Below are 19,127 nucleotides of genomic sequence, written 5' to 3'. Positions count from 1 at the left end.
TTATGCCTCTTCGCTTCCACCTGTCTTTCTGCATGGTCTACCGATTTGTCTGTAGGCGGCTGTGGAAGCAACATCGTGCCATGGAGCTGAAGGGGTTGCAGTCCGGGGACGAGCCCAGTTCCACGCTGTTGCTGTCAGTGCCGCTGAAGTCATAACGCACCGTATCGGCTATCGAAGCTCTCCGGCTGTGAGTGACCGGCACCCGGGACTTACTAAGGATACCATGAGTCCTCTGCTCACGTGTGGATCTATCGCCTGCGTCTTTGCTCTTGGGTTGTCATAGTGTGTCAGTGAAGCTAGCTCAGTTTCAGCTGGGATTCCTGCAGACTGCCGATTCTTACTACAGAGAGGTCGGTGCCGTGTGCCATGGCAGGGGATCTGGAGGGACTGGGTGATCTCCTCTTCCTAAACAATGGCTCTTTCGGCTCCAAGGATGGGCTAACCGCACAATCAACCTTTATTTTTGGGGCTTAAAAGTTTCCCAGCTAATCCTCGGAGGATTAACCCCCTTCATTGGTAAGACAAAACTCCAAGCGTGAGTCTGCAAAATCGACACAACCTGTGTATTCATTATTTATGTCCATGGTTAGTTATCATCGCCTAGAAAGTCATCCCTGCTAAATATGCAGACGAGGACCACAGGTCCTGATCCGTGTTTCTCCCTTTAGGTGTCAACTTTTCCTTTTATAATAGAAATTGTAAAATACGTTTGAAGTGGAATTAAAGGGGGATTCAACTTTATGAGCACCCAGCGCATAGGTCATTATAGAAAGGTCCACCTGACTTTGTTCAATGACAACAGGCTATGCTGTGTCCGGGTGCTGCATGAATTCTCTAGACTGTTTAACACGTAGCCTTAATATCAAACACGGTGCTGCATTATCCAGGCACTGGCAGAACTGCTCGCTCCAGTAGGCAAGCCACTGAAAGCCAAGGCATGCTCTGTGTAACAGTGTGTTCTGGGGCTTGTAGTCCCTCCACAGCTTGAGGGCCTCTGAAGGCAAAGTCTGAAAACTGATTGATCTTGCCTCTTTCTTAGAGCAATGTGCCCTTCACCATTCTGACCATATACCATTTGTGCCATTTTCAAGGATGCATGGCTCTTTGATGCAGTGGTGTTAAATCAAGCAATCTCATTTCTCAGCTGTGTGCTTAAAGCAAACCAGTCACCTATGCTGCAGCTTTAAATGTCCCTTCTGAAGGGCTCTTTTAAGGCAGGTTGGCATTTCTAGGCTGATTTTGAGAATCTTCTGGTCAGTGCTATATGGAGTAGCGCAGTATGCCACATACAGTGGTGTCTAAGGGTTAAAAGTCGAACTTTATGATTACTGCACTTGTGAAGACATAACTGCTGCAGCCCATGCTCAAACTATATATTAAATATATACCTGAACAGGGTCAGCTCACAGTTGAGAATTCAGTATTCTTTTCCATAAGTTGATGCATAGGAAATCCATAGAATATCTACAAAGACCTGAAAGTAGATTTACTTACTAATCGTTCAGGTTTGTTAATTAGATCACTAGCTCCCATGGAAGTCCATGGGGACAGTTAATAGTTTTTAACATTGACTTTACACCACTACACATAGGTGCCTCTAAGCCCAGAATAACCCCTGGTCAAAGCTCTTGATTAGTCAAATGGTTTGTACACTCAGATGAAAACAAGCCTTCATATTAGGACTGAACCTTACTGCCTAAAGTACAGGAACCGGAGTAGATCAATAAGATTATCCAGGCACTGACCTGCACCCTTATGTAAGCAAGGTAGTAAAGTATCACGCTTTTAAGGACAAACATAGGCTACATGTAACATTATTGTAATTTGTGGCTAGTAAAATAATTATCTCCAGCTTTAGCTTCCTTAATATTTTTAAAATGTAGCAAGATATAAATGAGGGTGGGGAACTGACTGATTAAAATCAAAGGCCATAGAAAAAGGATACACAATTAGACTGCTGTGATGGCCATGCTTAGCACGCATTGAGTCCAGCTGATGGGGGCTCACAGCTATTTTATGCATTGCTGTCTGCTCACCTCTCTCCTATTTTTTTCAGTAACCATCAAGTCATTTGGACACCTTCCTTAATCCTGCTAATAAGTATACCGGTCCTTGTATGAAGCTTACTGCTTCATTCCCTATCAATCAAGAGATCTGTGTATACATACCCCTACACCTTTATTAAATACTTTGATGCATCATACATATGAGTGTCGCTTCTTTTTTCGAATGTGCTCATTTCGTGGTGCTTGCCATTTAGCATAGAACAGGTTAACCACTGCACTGCAATGATATTTATATTATAAAAGCCAGACACTCCAGCTGCTAGCTAACATGCTGTTTTGGAAAATAACACTGTCATTGCAAAAATATCACTTTCCTAAAACCAAATGATTGCCTAGTGTAGGCAGCCTTGATTAATTGGCTGTAGGGAGCGGCATCCAAAACAGCATTTAAGGGAGCCATTATCAAGTCAGAGACAGAATAGTTAATCTGGTATGGTTGAGCTGTTGTGATCTATATTGTAGATGAGTGGCGCTCATAATTAATCTATACAATGTTGTTCTGGTATTATATTAACCATGTTGTTGCCAGAAATTGCTGCAACCTATTCGACACTGGCCATTCGAGCAGTGCTGATGATTCCAGTAGAATAACTGGCAATCACTTGGAATTCCTACCTGACACATCTGTGCTGCAAATGAAATATCCGTATAGGCAGAAGTATTGGGGCAGTATGAACTATCAGTAAAGCTCACTAAGCCTTGGGCAGTCTCCCCAACTGCCTGGTGTGCACAGGCTGGGAGACATCAAACTCAAGATGAAAGAGAAGAGAGGAGGGCAAGTTCACAGTGTGTCTGTTCCTGATAGGGCAGATTCATTAGCACAACATTCAGGCTGAAGATTTGATATCTGCAGCTTCATGAGTGGACGTTTTTGTGTGCTCTGGGGCTGAAACATTCTCCTCTTCCATGTGATGCTGGAAGTTACTGCCAGTGCAACTAGGCATGCTGCACATACAAGTGTTTGATGGGATGCTTTGCTGCATATATAGGACAGATATGCTGTAGGTCACTGTAAATGGTAAAATAATAACTCATTATTATTGTGATAATTTGTGTATTATAAGACACAATCAAACTGCTTAGCTACAATATGTTTTATGTGCCATGATAGTTTTTCATTATTATTATTTTTTTAAGTATTGTTTCTATATTACCAAGTGACCTGTATGAGCAAATGTTGGGAAATCTGGTCATACAGGTCATAAAATCACAATCATGCCACCATGCCTTTACCTGCTATACAGATTTCAAGCTACTGAAAACTGATGCAGTTGCTTTTGGTGCAGCAGTGTTAGAAAAGTAGAAGTACAGTTTTATCACTGAGGTGTCATTGGAATTAGTGCTTATGGAATATGCAATAATCCAGGCTAGCAGTAGTGTAGCTATATAGCTATACCTGAAAGGTGAAAACAAAGAAATCTTCCAAAACCTTATACCTAAACCAACCCTTCAAGTACAGGTTTTGTCAGATCAACTCCTAACCCTATGTCTAAACCTTAGTCCTCATGTAACCCTTAACCTAATGCCTAAACCTCAACCTGAACTCTAACCCCACCTTCTGTCGACACAACTCCTAACGCTACTTCTAATCCCCAACACTTCCTGTAAGCCTTAATGTAGTCCCTAAACACCACCTTCAACCCAAACCTAATTGCTAATCACCGAGCATTACCATCAAACTTTACTTGATATTACTTCTACACCAAAACATACTAATAGCTCAATATATCAATGGGCAAAAAATTGGTGCCGACATACAGTAGGCCAAGAAGTTAGCACCAAAAAACCCACAACAACTTGTCTATTATATTAGGTAGATACAATAATGTATCTACCTAATATACAAGGATGAAGTAATTGATGTAGAAGCATGACTTTGTGCCTGGATCTGAATGTAGTTGTTAACATTCAAATGCAAATTACATTATTACAGTATAAGCTCTATTGTCAGAATTTTTCTTACTGGAGTCAGATTATTAAAAGGTGAATTGTGACTGGCTTCTGCATTTTACAATAACACTTTCACATATTTGGCACTCTCTTTTTAAGAACCCTTAGTTGAGTCACTTTGAAGTTTCATGGCGATTCATCCTTTTTCCTTTTGCCTTTGCTTGTCGCTCTATATGTATTAATATTTTAAATATCCTTTTCATTGGGTTTTTAAACATTCATTTCCCACCCTCGGCTTATATTCGGGTCAGTACTTTTTCCCAGTTTTTTTTTGTAAAATTGGGTACCTCGGCTTATATTCGGGACGGCTTATACTCGAGTATATACGGTACTAAATGATCACCTTTGCAAGTTTCCTTTCTTTTTTCCTCTAATCAATTAGAAAGACAAACAGTATGTTTACTTTGAAAACTAGAAGTCTTTGTAGTTTAATTGCGTGGTAATGCACCAAATACTTAGAAATTAGAAATCTTTTGTATTAAAGTGACATTAAACTCAGTAGTTAAATCTTAAAAATGGATTCAAGTACCCTAACTATTAATAAAATGTATCGTATGTGTGTATCAATCAGCTGTAGAACCTCAAATCCTCTCTGATTAATTGTTGTTGACAATCTCAATACAAATTAGTAAACGAAAAGTGAGATTGTAGTCCATCATGGGAGCAAGCTTGGAGCGGTGGCTACTTTACAACACACACAGGGACCACGGGGGAACAAAAGTAGCCATCTGCCAGAAGGAAGGACAGTGTCAGCACCAATTCAGAAATGATTTGAGGATCTACAGCTGAGTGATACACAAATAAGATACATTTTTATTAATAGTTAAGTTACTTGAATGCATTTTTAAGATTGAACTCCTGAGTTTAGTGTCACTTTAAGTGTTGCTCTTATAGCACTGTTTATGACCAATTCACTTTAATTGCATAATGCCTTCATTGTTTATACAAATATTTGCAATCAGTTTAGTAATATTAACTCCTATTGATCCATCTTCTGTGGATTTCAGAAGAACACCTAATAAATCCCCTTAAAAACATGACTTGTTGCTCAAAGTCAACCCAACATACAGTATCTAAACCTAATAGATACAGAATGTTGGTGCCTTAAGCCCCGGCCAAAAACGTATTGGTAAACCCTTAAACAAAAAATATTGGCTTTGCCATTATTGGTGAATGTCAGATGATCGACTTACAACACTATATCAATTGCAGGCTTTACTAAGTCGTATATAGGTCATGGTTTACGAGATTTCTGTGATGTTGATCTAATGATTCAGTCTGTGTTACACAATCCATAATTATCACAAAAATTCCCAATAGGGGAAATCTTAATGTACATCTTATGGGTTTTTCTAGACTGGAGCTGAGAAATGCTGCCCTATACAGCTCACCTAGCCAGGGCCGGTGCTGCCACTAGGCAAACTAGGCAGCTGCCTAGGGTACACCTCTGCCAAGGGTGTAGCCTGGACCACTAACCCCTCATGGTGCCCCCCCCATCTATTTCAAATTGCACTGAGCAGAGGAGTGGAACGGAGAGACTTTCTCTCTCAGGTCTGCTCCTCTGCTCAGTGGGTGGGGTTTCAATAGCCAATCTGCTACTGGCTATTTCAAATTAAAATAGCCAATAGCAGTCTTGCTATTGCTCCCATCTACTTACCACCTGTTGCCTGTAGAAGCTAGCCAGCAGGAGAATGGGGCCGCGTGGGAGGGGGGGATTGAGGGATGCCATGTGGGAGGATGGGAGATGGGCTGGTGAGTTGCTGGTCTTGCCTAGGGTGCAAAATAGTTTAGCAACGGCCTTGTACCTAGCTAAATTATACCTAAAGTGCCGGGTTTCAGACTTAACCTTTATTTTGTGCTTCTGGGTAATTCTATTTAGTGTAAAGAATATATTTTCTGACAAATCACATTTACAGATTTCATTCCTTGGATCATTTCTAGTATATACATTTACAGTATTAGCAATTAAAATGATTAATGTGCTTTTAACAACTGAAACTGACTGCTGAACAGCAACAGGAGAATCTATTAAACACACATTGGTTCACTTGATAATTTTGCACAGCACTAACTATCTAAACATTTTATAATCTATAATGCCCATGCAGCCTTGTAAATTGCATACAGTTTGTTGAAAAAAAAAAAAATCAAAAATGTGCTAATGTTATTCTGATATAAAGAGCCTGGCCTCATCTTAGTGTGGCTTTGACAGTACCATTGTCAATGGAGTTCCTGTTATGCTAATCATATAATGTGTGATGAGTGAGGGAAACATGAAACGTAGAAAGAAGTAGGCTCTCTTTTTGCATTGAAATATTGAAACTCCAAAATACAACAGGAAATTAGAAGCTTGTGTTGACCAAGCACGTTCATTAGACATAATATGTTAATTTCGTGTAAACCTGTCCGATATGCAAAGGCCCTAAACTAAGAAAGTGCAACAATCTTTTGGTACCTGAAAACATAATTGTTAATCCTCAGCTAGTTCTCTCTGTTCCTAAGGTGCCCCCTGGATCACAAGTACAATAACAAACATGGAGGCATTGCCTAAAAAGTCATACAAATCTCTCATGAACACACACATTCATTATTGTAGTGGGAAGCAAGCTACAGTGTCCAGTACTAAATGCTCACTACCAAGCTTCCATACGTGTTGCGTAATTTCTAGCAAATAGAGATGGTAAAAAGTGGTCTGAACTATGTCTGTTTTCTTCTAAACAGCACCACGCTTTTATAAGGCAAATGAGGCCTATTCAATTGATTAAAACAAATGGGGCATGTTATACATAGGTCTTTGATTTCTGTCCCCCTAAGCACTAAGTCCTCTCTACTGTGGAGTCGAGGTGAAGGTTACTATGTCAGCATACCTTCCTGTATGGTAGAGAAAGACACTGTGCTATGTTGGCTTATAGCAGTCATCATGTTTATTTTACATAGAACATGAAACCTGTCACAAAAATCAAATTATGAAATTATCATAGACCTTGGCAAACACTGCTGTGTGAAAGAGCAATTTACAAAATCATCAGATGCTACAAAAAAAACTCTGACCTCAGTTATTCATAAACATTAGTGACAGCCATTAGGAAAACATTGTACTGGTGAGCACTTCTGCCCCATATTTACAAAAAATTATCTATCAGTTTTCACATGATTACATGCATAGCAGATACTCCCTATGCTGTTTTTATCAAAATGAACTATCAACTGAAATATTCCAGCAAAAACACTATTCTTTCTTTAACAAAATGTCCTGAAAGTGACTTACACGGCCTATGGTTTCTCGTAAAACGTTGCTAGAATGAACTCATGATGGTGTAATGCATTGATAACCATCAGAATGACCATGCTTCCATACAGTCATTACTTTACCAGGTGAGCTGGAAAAATGCTGATAGATGCCACAGAATGGTCATCTGTCCATCACCCAATCCTGACTCCCTTGTGCCTGCCCTCAATATTATGTGTTATCCCCTCGCACTCCTAACCGGAATTATATTCCCAACAATCTTGGGCGGTGGAACAGTGTATGTGGATGGTGTCACACATCAGTCCATAGAGAAGAGAATAAATCCCTGGTACTTCAAAGTCCTAAACGTGAAATTCTTTTTATTGGCATGACAGGATAGGTCTCACAATGTGTAGCAACATTTCAGAACACAATTCAGTTCCTTCTTAAGGCAAACAATGTGATTGCATGCTATCCTGTTATGCCAATAAAAAGGATTTGACGGTTAGGACTTTGGAGTTCCAGTGATTTCTTCTCTTCTCTATGCCCCCAATATTACTCTCACATCTGCTACTTCAGAATTGGAGATTGAGCCTGCCAATGACAACAGCAGAAAATCTGTATATGGAAAGTCCACTAGTTCCTCAGGAACATGCCGAAACACTGAGACATGAAACACAAACTGAATTGGTGAAAATGGTGACTTATGGTATGTATGTGATCTCATCACAGACCACTCTTGAGACTCTGTATCGGGCTAGTTGACCACAACTGGTACAATATTTGTGAAGACATTTAGAATTTCTGCTTTGAATGAAGACCTTCAGATAGAGGAATTTGAAAGAGGATTCATTGGGACTGTATAAAACAGAATATTTACACTTAGGACCTATCACATGAATGGATTTAATTAGTCCCGCATTAACCCTTTCTCTCTTTCCTCCAGTGTGTCTTTCAGGAGGACTTTAATCAAGAGAGTTTACAAGAAAGTCAATACTGGGAGCTTTCTAAGTGTCAGGGTGACTGGTATTACTGTAAATGGCTTGTCTTCCACTTACAATAAAAAAACACATTTATTTAAATGTCTTCACAAGCTGAATGAATCTGTATAGATCGCCCTCCTATTCTCTTAAGTCATTGAAAAGGACTTACAATTTATTCAATAATTCATCATATTCATTATTAATAAGGGGTGATTAAATGAGTTAGCCATGTATAACTGCAGTGAATTTAATGTGTTGAATAATATGCACATGCTTCAGTGTTCAGTAAAGAGATGGAGGTTAAAACTGACAAAGAGATACATTTAATGATGAAGTACAATATGACAATGTCACTGCAAGGTTTATGGACAAATAAAAGCTACACAATAATAAACTTTGTATAGGTTTAGGGCATTTTATCATCATTGTTTAGCAGGTTTGACAAATCCTGTCCTATATGATTTATACATTGGCAGACAATGAAATGCCACATGTTCATTATAGAGATGAGCCCAATAAAACGCTTCTGTAGCAGCTCCTGGGAATTACACCTGTCAATCTTCCATTTTACAATGATACCTAGAATGTAGCAACAGAACAGAATAATCTTTCTCCCTTGCTTTTAATGTTTGCAATATTTTATCTTTGGTTACCAACAAAAGACATGTTTTATATTCAAAGTTATTCAGTTAAACATGTTATGCATACTAAAGGTGAACCCTACTCAGGATAAAATTGCCAGTAAATTTACATACTATCAGATTATGTGCATTTGTTTTTTTTTGTTTTTTAGCTGCACCAGTACCAGACCTGAAGGATCCAAGGTAGTTTCAAATCACGTGTTTCACTTTTCTACATGTTGCTCTGTTAGCTTATAGCAGTCTTTGGGGTTCCCTCATGTGGTACATGAAAGGTTAGAAAAATAATTATCACAGGATAAGCCACTTAGTGAATTTCATTGACATCTAAATAAAAGAAGCACAGCATGTAGGTTTATTGAACAAACATTGTTTTATGCACGTTTAAAAGTAAAACAATAAATAGGAACATATTTCAGATTGTCATTAAAGTGAAATCCAATCCCCATTCTGTTTATCACCTGTATTCACCTATACTGGTCAAGCAGTGTTCTGACCAGGAAAACCTGAAAGACAAAAAAAAAAACCCTGAAACATTGTAAACCTTGTACTACGTGCTGCTACACCTTACCCTTCTGCATGGACCGATAAGTACGGTACTTTGTGATAAATACAGCCTTGGAGCAATGGGTATTTCTCATCTCTCCATTGTCAACAATTTGTTCATCATCTTCTATACCTTCTCAGTTAAACTAAAGTGAATCTAAACCGAAAAACAAAACTGTAATATATTTACAGCTTATTAATCCTTAAATGTGGTGGCTGCATTCATTTACTTTTTTTATGGCTTTTTATCCTTTATTTTCACTTGGTGATCTTGCCAGTAACACACTTCCTGTCTTAAGGTGCCCATACACTGCACGATTCTCGTATGAGAATCGCGGGAAATCCCGTGATCGTACGAGAATCATGCATTGTGAATGAAGGCGTGCGACCGTTTCTACTGTACGGTCGCACTTCTTTTGTCTAAGGAGCATGTTAGAAAACCAGCCGAAAATCCTACGATTTTCATGTGGTTTGAATGATGCTCTGGAGACGAATGCCGAATGGGCCGGTGTGCGCACGCGCACGCTGCCCGTTCAGCATTGCGGTCATCGGAAGCCCGCCCCTCACCCGGGCCGGGCTTGCCATGATCGCAAGTACGATTTGTCTGTCCAAGATGGGCAGATCGTACATTTTTTTAAATTACTTTACAACCAACGCAAGGCTGAGGTCTTGCGATGGTTGTAAAGTGTATGGGCACCTAGGGTGGCTCCAGTTTATGGAGGAGCAACAGAGCCACCCTTCAACAGCAGAACTATCAGCCTGTGAAGCGGCTAGTGTTAGATGCAGATTAAGATGGAGATGACTAACAAATTAAAGTCAAACTCCACTTAACACTTTTTAAGCAGTTAGAGCGACAGCTTTTTAAAACTTTTGGGATAAATGCTGCCTAAAAAAGCCTAAAAAAACATCTAATGCAGCCACATACAGTACATTTACAGAGGAATAATTTTCATAGTTCCACATATGGACACTTTATTTACTGTTAAACCCCTTTCACACAGGTGGTCCAATCGGGTCTGCCTGTCAGTTTATCAAGCGGACCCAATCGCATGGTCAATGTAAATCTATGGGCAGCCATGTGTAATTGGACGGGCGTCCGTTTACATGTGATAACCCCTGCCTCCGGCCAGGTCCAGCAAAACAAACGGATCAGGGATCTGTTTCGCTGGACCTGATTGTGCCAGATTGGGGGTAATCTGATGTAAATGCACACATGTCAGTTTAAAATTAAGAAACATGGAGCAACCCTCTTGTCTCCAATCCCGCTGCTGGAACCTCAGTGCCTGGTAAAGCTTCCGCCAAAGCCTTCACTAAGCAATAGGTAAAAACCGGCACTCAATACTTTATTTGCAAAAAGGCATGAAAGCAGCAAACAAACAAATGATTATCTGGCTATGACTAAGGCCCAGTTTGGGGGCTGAAACATGTAAGCATTTGTTTGTTTGCTGCTTTTATGCCTTTTTGCAAATAAAGTATTGGATGGACAGATCCCCTTACGAGTGTCGGTTTTTACTTATTACATGTCCGTTTACATCCAATTCCCCATAGACTGACATGGGGTCCAGCAGTTTCAGTTATTTCCTCCATCGCAAGGTGGAGGAAAAAACTGTACGGACACGAATGCTCTGATCAGGAGGGGATCCATGCACAGATCCCCTCCTGATCAGCCTGTGTGAAAGGGACCTAATTAAAAAGTTTCTTACAGATTGCTATCATGTTTTTTATATGATGTAAATGTTTCTCCAGGTTTTTTAGCCCATAACCTTCACAATCCTCTTCTTTATAATGAGTAATAGTATATGATATCCTTAAAGTACAGCTAGTCATTGTCACAGTTTTTGTCACACGTGGTTGAAATTATAGACAATTATAGACAAATTATAAACATATTAGTCTGACTACATAAAGAAAAAATTTGAAAGATGACTATACTCTAAATAAAGTTGGGGCAATATGCCTCCTTCCCATACCATATAGATAACCCAGTAGGCCTCAGATCAACCGGTGACTCTCCAACCACAATGTCGGCTTGGATGGCTCTTCAGTCCTCACTGAGCTGGTGGGCTACACTGTACTTCCTTTGCCAAAAAAATGCTGTTGCCCAAGTTAAAAAGGACAAAAGAGCCATCTTAGCCAGTGTAAGGCACGGCCGGTGGAGGTGCTCCACTGCTCCACTCAGTGGCGGGAGGAGATAAATCATTCTTCCACTTATGGAGGAGCATATGACTCACTCCATGGGACAACATTGAACCAATCAGAAGTGGTGAGGGAGCTAAATATATGTGTCTGTGGAGATCTGCATCAAAGTGAACCTGCAAAGCATAGAGATACTTTAAAGTATGGTTACATAGTAGTAGTACTGCTTTATTTGGAGGTAATTCTTTATTTAGAATAATAACTGTACATTTTCCAAGACCAGCTTCTGCAAACTTTTGCTGTATTACTAGACAAAGAGAGTATATGTCTTCAAATGTTAATGTAGCCCACAAAACACAAAAACATTCTACTTTTTGTTTTGTTTTACCACAGTAACTTCATTCTGGAGTTTAAAGATGTCCATAAATGTCACAATCTATGTTGCTGCAGGTGTGTAATTAAGCTGCTTGCATTCTTGGAAGCCAGTATTATTCATGTTCTACATACCTGAGATAAACATTTTAATCTCTTTATGCCATATTCAGTTGTCATGTTGCTTTGCTTTCAGCCCACATGGCAGCAGCTGGATCCAGTTCCTAGTGGAGTGGCACACACGAAGCCTGACATTGGGGGATGGCTCTTCATATTTCTGCAGTCTCCATGATTCTCTTGGCAATCATGGCTTCAGCATCATCTGCTTCAATCAATCAGGAGGATTATCCTGCCGATGAAGGAGAACAGGCATCCAGCAATGACAACTTAATATTTGATGACTACAGGGGCAAGGGTTGTGTGGACGACAGCGGATTTGTCTATAAACTAGGGGAGAGATTTTTCCCAGGACACTCTAACTGTCCATGTGTTTGTACAGAGGATGGACCTGTTTGTGATCAGCCAGAGTGTCCCAAAATCCACCCCAAATGCACTAAAGTGGAACACAATGGATGTTGTCCGGAGTGTAAGGAAGTGAAAAACTTTTGTGAATATCATGGGAAAACTTATAAAGTCCTGGAGGAATTTAAGGTATGGGTATAATGTTTTACCTCTGTAAAGTAAACCAAATGTATGCTTGCTCTTCCCTTTTTGGTGTAAAGAGAGGTTTCAGGAACAAAGATGAAACTTATCATTGAGTAGAATTCCTTTGAAGTGGCTCTGTCTTGATAGAATTGCAGGGGGCTGCCATTGACAGCCATCTTCTGAAAATGCTAGATGCCTGACTGTGTCTTACTGTGGTATGTTTCAGTCACAGAGCTGGAATAAGTGTCAGAAAAGTGTTAGAACTACTTATCTCTTAACTTATACTTGTTTGGAGTCAGCTCCGCAGACAGCATTAAAGTTATAGTATCAGAATAACAGCCAGGGAACTAGGATTCTCAAAGAAGAATTAAAGAGTAATTACACTTTTGTTGAGAAAAGAATCAATCCTCTATGGGTGGTCTGTGTACATAATAGGGATTTTAACCAACTTTGTTTCCTACCTGTTCTGAAGAAAAAGCAGTGTGTTGCAGATTGTCCTTTCTAAACCGATTCCTAAATGGCAGGATCTGGGTTCATTATAATCAGCCGATGGGCTTCCAGTGTTGTAATAAGGAAAGGTGCAGTGTTTGCATTTCTTTCGTATTAATTAACCCTTTGGGGGTATCTCACCAAGAATGAAATTCCTATTGCAAGGGTTGCCAAAAATTGTAAGTGATATTCCTGCGGGTGTTCCGTACAGTTTTAAACGGAAAGGTAACTTTGAATTATATTAATTTACAAAATTGCTTGTGCCATAATTATATATGCGATATTGATTTTTTAAAGATTTTTTCATTTTTTAAATATTTTTAAAGTGGAGTTACCCTTTAAGGAGTAAAAGCGTATATTAATATCTCGTGACAATGTCCCTTTATATTTAAAGACTACTATACCTATTTACATAATTTTCATAGAAACAAGCCTGTGGTGTGAAAGAAATACTGACCTCTGTTTGAAAATGCTTATTACTTGACTGTCATGTTGATTCAACAACTTCAACACTGTCTCATTGCAAAAAACAAAGGGGCACTTTTTGCATCAAGAGTACAGAGTAAAAGAGGTTTAACCTTAGCATACAAAAAGGCTTCTTCACAGTAAGAGCTATGCATGCATTCCTAAATGAGCAAAATATTAATCAATATTAACATTTTATTAGTAAAAAAAACCACCAGATATTGTTGATTCAGGGAATATCGAATTGCCTTAGAGCACCAGGAAGGATTTGTTGTTGGAAGGATCTGTGAGCATTGGATTCTGTTTATGGAGGTTTTTCTATTTTTTTTTCCTATAGGTTGAGTTTGATGGACTTATTTTTTTCTCAACCTGACTAACTATGCAGCTCTGTAACTATATAACTGTCTAATTCAATGACCAGAAAAAGTAAGCAGCTCATGAATTCTAATATGTAGTGTACTAGTTCCATATCACTGATGCAAAAAGTATGCAAGCCAGAGGCAGTCAGGGAACTAGCATTTTCATAATGAATCAGAATGAAGTCAGCAAGACACATTTATCTGCATGTTTCCTTTTGTAACATTCACAAATAAATATGTAATGGTTTGAGGTCATGATCAGAATAGAAGATATTTAACATTTGGTGGAATTGTGGATGAGGTTAAGGAAAATCAAATATCTGTCTATAAAGATGTTTCACATACATAGTTATAAGTGTTTTATTAGTAGGTCTTTATATAATGCATATAATGTCACTTTTTTGTTTCCAGCATAGTGTTTCCATAATATAGTACAAAGCCCCGCTGTACAACCACTGTTTAAGAAACCTAAAAAAATGTCTGCTTCACTGACAACTGTGTGGAGGGTTGGATGGGGCACGCTCCATTACAATAGAAAGTGTCTGTGGTTTTCTTACTCCTGCAGTCAGGGATAGGGAAGGCAATAAATGGTGCTGCAGGTAAGTACACCTCCAGGTGCCTGTACTGCATACTTGCTAGAAACTAAAAAGAAAAAAAAACAGTCACATTAATGCGCTGCTCAATAAATGAGTACCAGAAACCTCTACCACTCTATTGCTGCCAATCAACATCTAAAGGTGTTTTTTTTTTTTTTTTGAAAGGTTTTATTACATTTTAGAAGTAAATACAGTAACAACATTAGAAAAAGAATACAATGAAGCAGAAAAAACAAGCAATTTCTCCATGTGTGTTGTTGAACACCTGACAATGTGGGATGTGCTGTGATGCTTGCCAGATGCCGCCAGTTGTACGCACAATGTTCATCTGATTCTTTTCTCCTCTCCTTATAACACTGGATGAATATGAACTGCTTCCAGTGGCATTTTCTAACAGGTTGGAAAATCTTCCTCTGCAATATTGAGGGACTGCTCAGACATTAAGACCCTCTAGCACAGCAAACAACATAATAATTAAGTTGAACAGAAAACAGTATAAAGTAGAGGAGGTCCTGACCTTCACTCATGCTACTCACAAATGTTCTTAAAGGCTGTTGTGTCCCTGTTGGAGAGTTGTCTTCCTCACTTTCAACCCTTTAAATGACAAACTTGTTGTGTTGCTCAAACTTACATGTTTATGTGCACAACAGACATTCCCGATGCTTTCCCTAATTCAGAGCAACAATAGTGCTCTGCTAAGCAATGCAAAATGTATCTCATAGGGTAAAGATCATCACTTGAACCACAGATGACCTACCAATGTATATCAGTGCATTAAGATACACAATTAGAAGAAGTAGAAAGTTGTGGATTGTTTGTTTAGGTACCTCAGACTAGATACATGTTTCTTAAAAACAATAACACTTTATTTACATGTACTGAACAAAATCCAGGATGTAAAGATTGTTAAAAACAATATAAAATAAATGAAGACCCCCACTTTCTCCGTATTTACTGTGTTCTTATCAGGCACATATCCTGCTTTAATCTTGGAAAGGTACCCATAAATCTTACAGATCTCTTGAATAAATTGTATTTATCATATGCTGTGCCAGACAAGATCCAGAGAAACTATTTGTTCAACACGTTTCACGACGCAAGCCGCTTCTTCAGGAAATGACGGGGGTATAAATATAAAACTGCATAGACTACACTGCTATAGGCTGAATATAGGTAACCATATAAAACGAATTATTAGATACAAAGCGTATCTAACCATGGCCTTAATCACAGCACAGTCATGCACTTTAAAGACAAGGGCTACCCTCATGAAGCCTTTATCAAGGCAAACATGTAGGGTTGTTTGGAGGAGCACTTTAACTCTGTGGGAATATTAACAGTGACCAGCATCAGAGCATATCAAGGTGAAAGAAGATAAGGGAATTGATATGGGATAGGAAATAGCTAGGTAGGTTAAGAAAGTAAAATGGAGTAGATATCAATGCAGATTGTCTGGAAGGAAAGTATTAAGACATGCAGCCTTATCAATGAGAAGTGTTTTATATATAGTGGCACAATAAAAAGGAGAAGACAGCAAAGATAGATAGAGGTAGAAAGATGTATTCCTTAGAACCTGTCCTGTTATAGTTTATGCTAAGGAAAACGTATCTTATGTGCAATATTAGGGGCAACAGTTATTGTATATTCACCAAATGCAGGTTATATTTTAGTGTGATTATTGGGTTAGATGTGCACTGTAGAGGAATTCATCACTTCCACACACCTTAAGGCAACAATATTTAGAGAGCTTCTGAGGTTTTCAAGGTCTGCTCTTTGCAGAGGGGAGGGGGAAACCAGTGCAGGCAAATGCTTCCAGGCATGCTTAGCTTGTAATATTACAACAACATTTGTAAAAAAAAAAAAAAGAAATTGCCTGTCTGATTGATGTTTTCTCCCCCCCATTTCTAAAAGCTTGATTGGTGGAGGTCTTCCTGCCATCATGGGCATGACTTCATCAGGCTTTTTTGGCCTCTTCATCTCACATTTTTGGGTTGCTTTATCACTATTTTGATTATTTGGGGGTGATTTACTAACCTAAACACACGCACGCACGAGTTTAAAGATAAACTCCAGACAACAAGGGAAATCAACCAATGAACTACTGACACTATTCAGGAAATATTGGTGAAGAAAAGTCAGGAAACATATATGTTCTATAGAAAAATTATGCACACTTTTAGTATTCCTAAAAACTACACTAAATCCACCATTCCTAGCCTTTTTTGAACTAAAGTACATTCTTTCCTTCAGATGCTTTTTACTGCGGTAGGACAGCCATGGACTTCTGCTTGTTTTACACTCTCTGTGGCACTGTAGTAAACCCTCATGGACTTGTATAGGGTTGTTTTTCTTGACCAGTGATGCTTGGAAGATGGCCCTATACGAGTCTATGAGGGAGTACTGCATCAGTGCAACCAGAAACGAAGATAATTTTGCCAGGAGAGGATGTTGATAAGAAGCAGGGTACTGCTGTTTCTTAAAGACAATTCATGAACTGGAGTGCGGATAAGGGGGTGGGGGTAGGGTATTATAGTTCAGGAGGCTAGGGATGGTGTATTTTTAGTAAAGGTACAGCTGTGATCTTAAGGACTACTATTAATACAAATTGGTATTCTGAGGATTGGATGCAGTTAGTAAATGTATTCATAGCATTTAGGATATGAATGCCTTCATGTTTTATATGACTTTAGTTTTATTTTCTCCATATTTACAGTACAAGCAAAGGAAACTGGCAAGAAAAAGTGACAATGATTGCCAGGGGTGCTTAAGCAGTTATAGTAACAGTTATTCTCTGCTACCGGCTATAAACTGCAGGCATCTAGAGATGCTTCCAAATCCCTAAAGCAGACACCAAGCCATGCAACTATACCTGAATTTCAAGCTGTTCATTCTAGGGCAGTGTCAAAGTCCTATCCCTCCCATTGTGTACGGGCTAATCACTATTATTGACTACCTCACTGACTACTATGAATGTGCAGGAGAGCACAATGGCAAGCTTGACAATACCAGGAAATGTCTGAACATTTGCCTAACAGAACAATCTGGGATTTGCTCATAGCAGCAGGCTTGGAGGTTGTTGCAGGTATAAAACGGTGTCTGATAGCAGATTGTTTCATTTTCTTTTACAAACAGAATTTCATAAAATCTAATGTTTCTATATATCTATTGCAACCAGATTGCAATTGCATAATTCTGTGCACTGTGCAACCTTTTCTCCAAGAAATATAGTGGGCTGATAAATGGAACCTGGCAACACCTAACTTACATTTTCACGTCATAAGCACCAAAATGAAAAATAAAGCCACACATTGAGTATGTGGTATCCCTTTATATGCATCAATTTAAATGCATCAATTTAAATATGATCTTAGTGCACCTTTAATGCATGCAGTATGAGTTCTGTTCTTAAAATGCATGACTTACATTAGTCTCTAATGAGAGAAAAGATATCTCATACCACACTTAGTTGCAAGGTTGCCAATGGTTTTCATATAGTTTATATAAAAATGATCTCTTTGTGGTATTTTATTAACTGCCATGGCCGGTGTTTTGGTTATTACAACTAATGAAGCTGCCAAGGCTTTAAACTACCTTCTAAATAGATCAAACAGAATGATACACAAAGCATCCATTTTGTTTCTTCCGTTTGATCACACACACTTCATCATACTAGAGACTGTTTTAGTAGATTTATTTTGATGTAAATAATGATGAAGTGATTCATCACAACTAGGGAATAATTTAATTTTGAAAGCATAAATGACAATATAGGAATGTACTCAGATTGAGGTTCTTAAACATCTATTATCTCAAGTAGCATTTCAGGGAGTACATTTTCATAACTACTTTTAAAATATGTGTGATGGGAAGCATGTTACTTCACTAATGGGAATTCTTCAGTGTTAACAGCAGCATTTATTTGCAAACGAGAAAAAGGGCCAAAAGAAAAATATGCACATATAAACCATATTGGTGTGTCTAAACCAAGTGCAAATTGTAATATATTGCAGCTTACCAGTCCTTAGATGTAGAGACTGCATGCTTTATTGCATTTGACTTTTACTGCATGACTTTTCATTACCTGGTGATCCTGCCAGTAAACATTTGCTGTCCTTGAAGGACAATGTTCACTCACTGTATATCTATATAGAAATAGTGGTTACCCTAGGGCTGAAAGTGTGCTAGGACTACAAACCACCCCCCTAGTTCCATAACACAGGGGAGAGGTGCTCTTTAGTCTAGGTAGAGATCTCGAAGCAATGCCACAGGAAATTATCAGCTCAAAATATTTTTTGGTAGGATCACTGAGTATTATTTTTTACACTTATCAAAGAGATATAACATAATGCTTTCCATGACCAGATGGTAGCAAAGAAAAAAAGATAATTGTTACAAAAAACAAACTATATAAACTGTGTTTCACTTGTTTAGCAGGTTTTTTGAACTAAAAGGGCCAAAGAAAAAGAATGCATGCTACCAATCAGATTTGAGTTGTTGGTTTTCAAGGGAAAGTCTAAAAAACAGTCTGATTGCAAAATAATTATAATGCAATATATTATAATTATTTACAGTTATCCCAAATTTATTTTAATTATATATTACGACTATATTTCACCTGTAACCACTAAAAACAACATGTTCCCAGACTTGTTC

At 38.6% G+C, this 19,127-nt stretch overlaps 1 protein-coding gene across 1 annotated transcript in view; it reads left to right on the top strand.

The window, feature by feature from the left end:
• Positions 1–216: 216 nt before the first annotated feature.
• The window catches only part of VWC2L (von Willebrand factor C domain containing protein 2-like), a gene marked incomplete at its 3' end in the record, with an annotated part of 68,378 nt that continues 49,467 nt past the window's right edge, over positions 217–19,127 (top strand). Inside the window, exons 1-2 of the mRNA XM_018565497.1 lie at positions 217–516; positions 12,117–12,571. Of these exons, the coding sequence (XP_018420999.1) occupies positions 12,182–12,571 (390 nt within the window). The remainder of the gene's footprint in view (positions 517–12,116; positions 12,572–19,127) is intronic.

Source organism: Nanorana parkeri, unplaced genomic scaffold (assembly GCF_000935625.1).
Source record: "Nanorana parkeri isolate BGI_ZX_2015 unplaced genomic scaffold, ASM93562v1 scaffold853, whole genome shotgun sequence".
In the NCBI taxonomy this organism is placed as follows: Eukaryota; Metazoa; Chordata; class Amphibia; order Anura; family Dicroglossidae; genus Nanorana; species Nanorana parkeri.
Note: the sequence above shows the minus strand (reverse complement) of the source record. Positions and strands in the feature narration are given on the sequence as shown.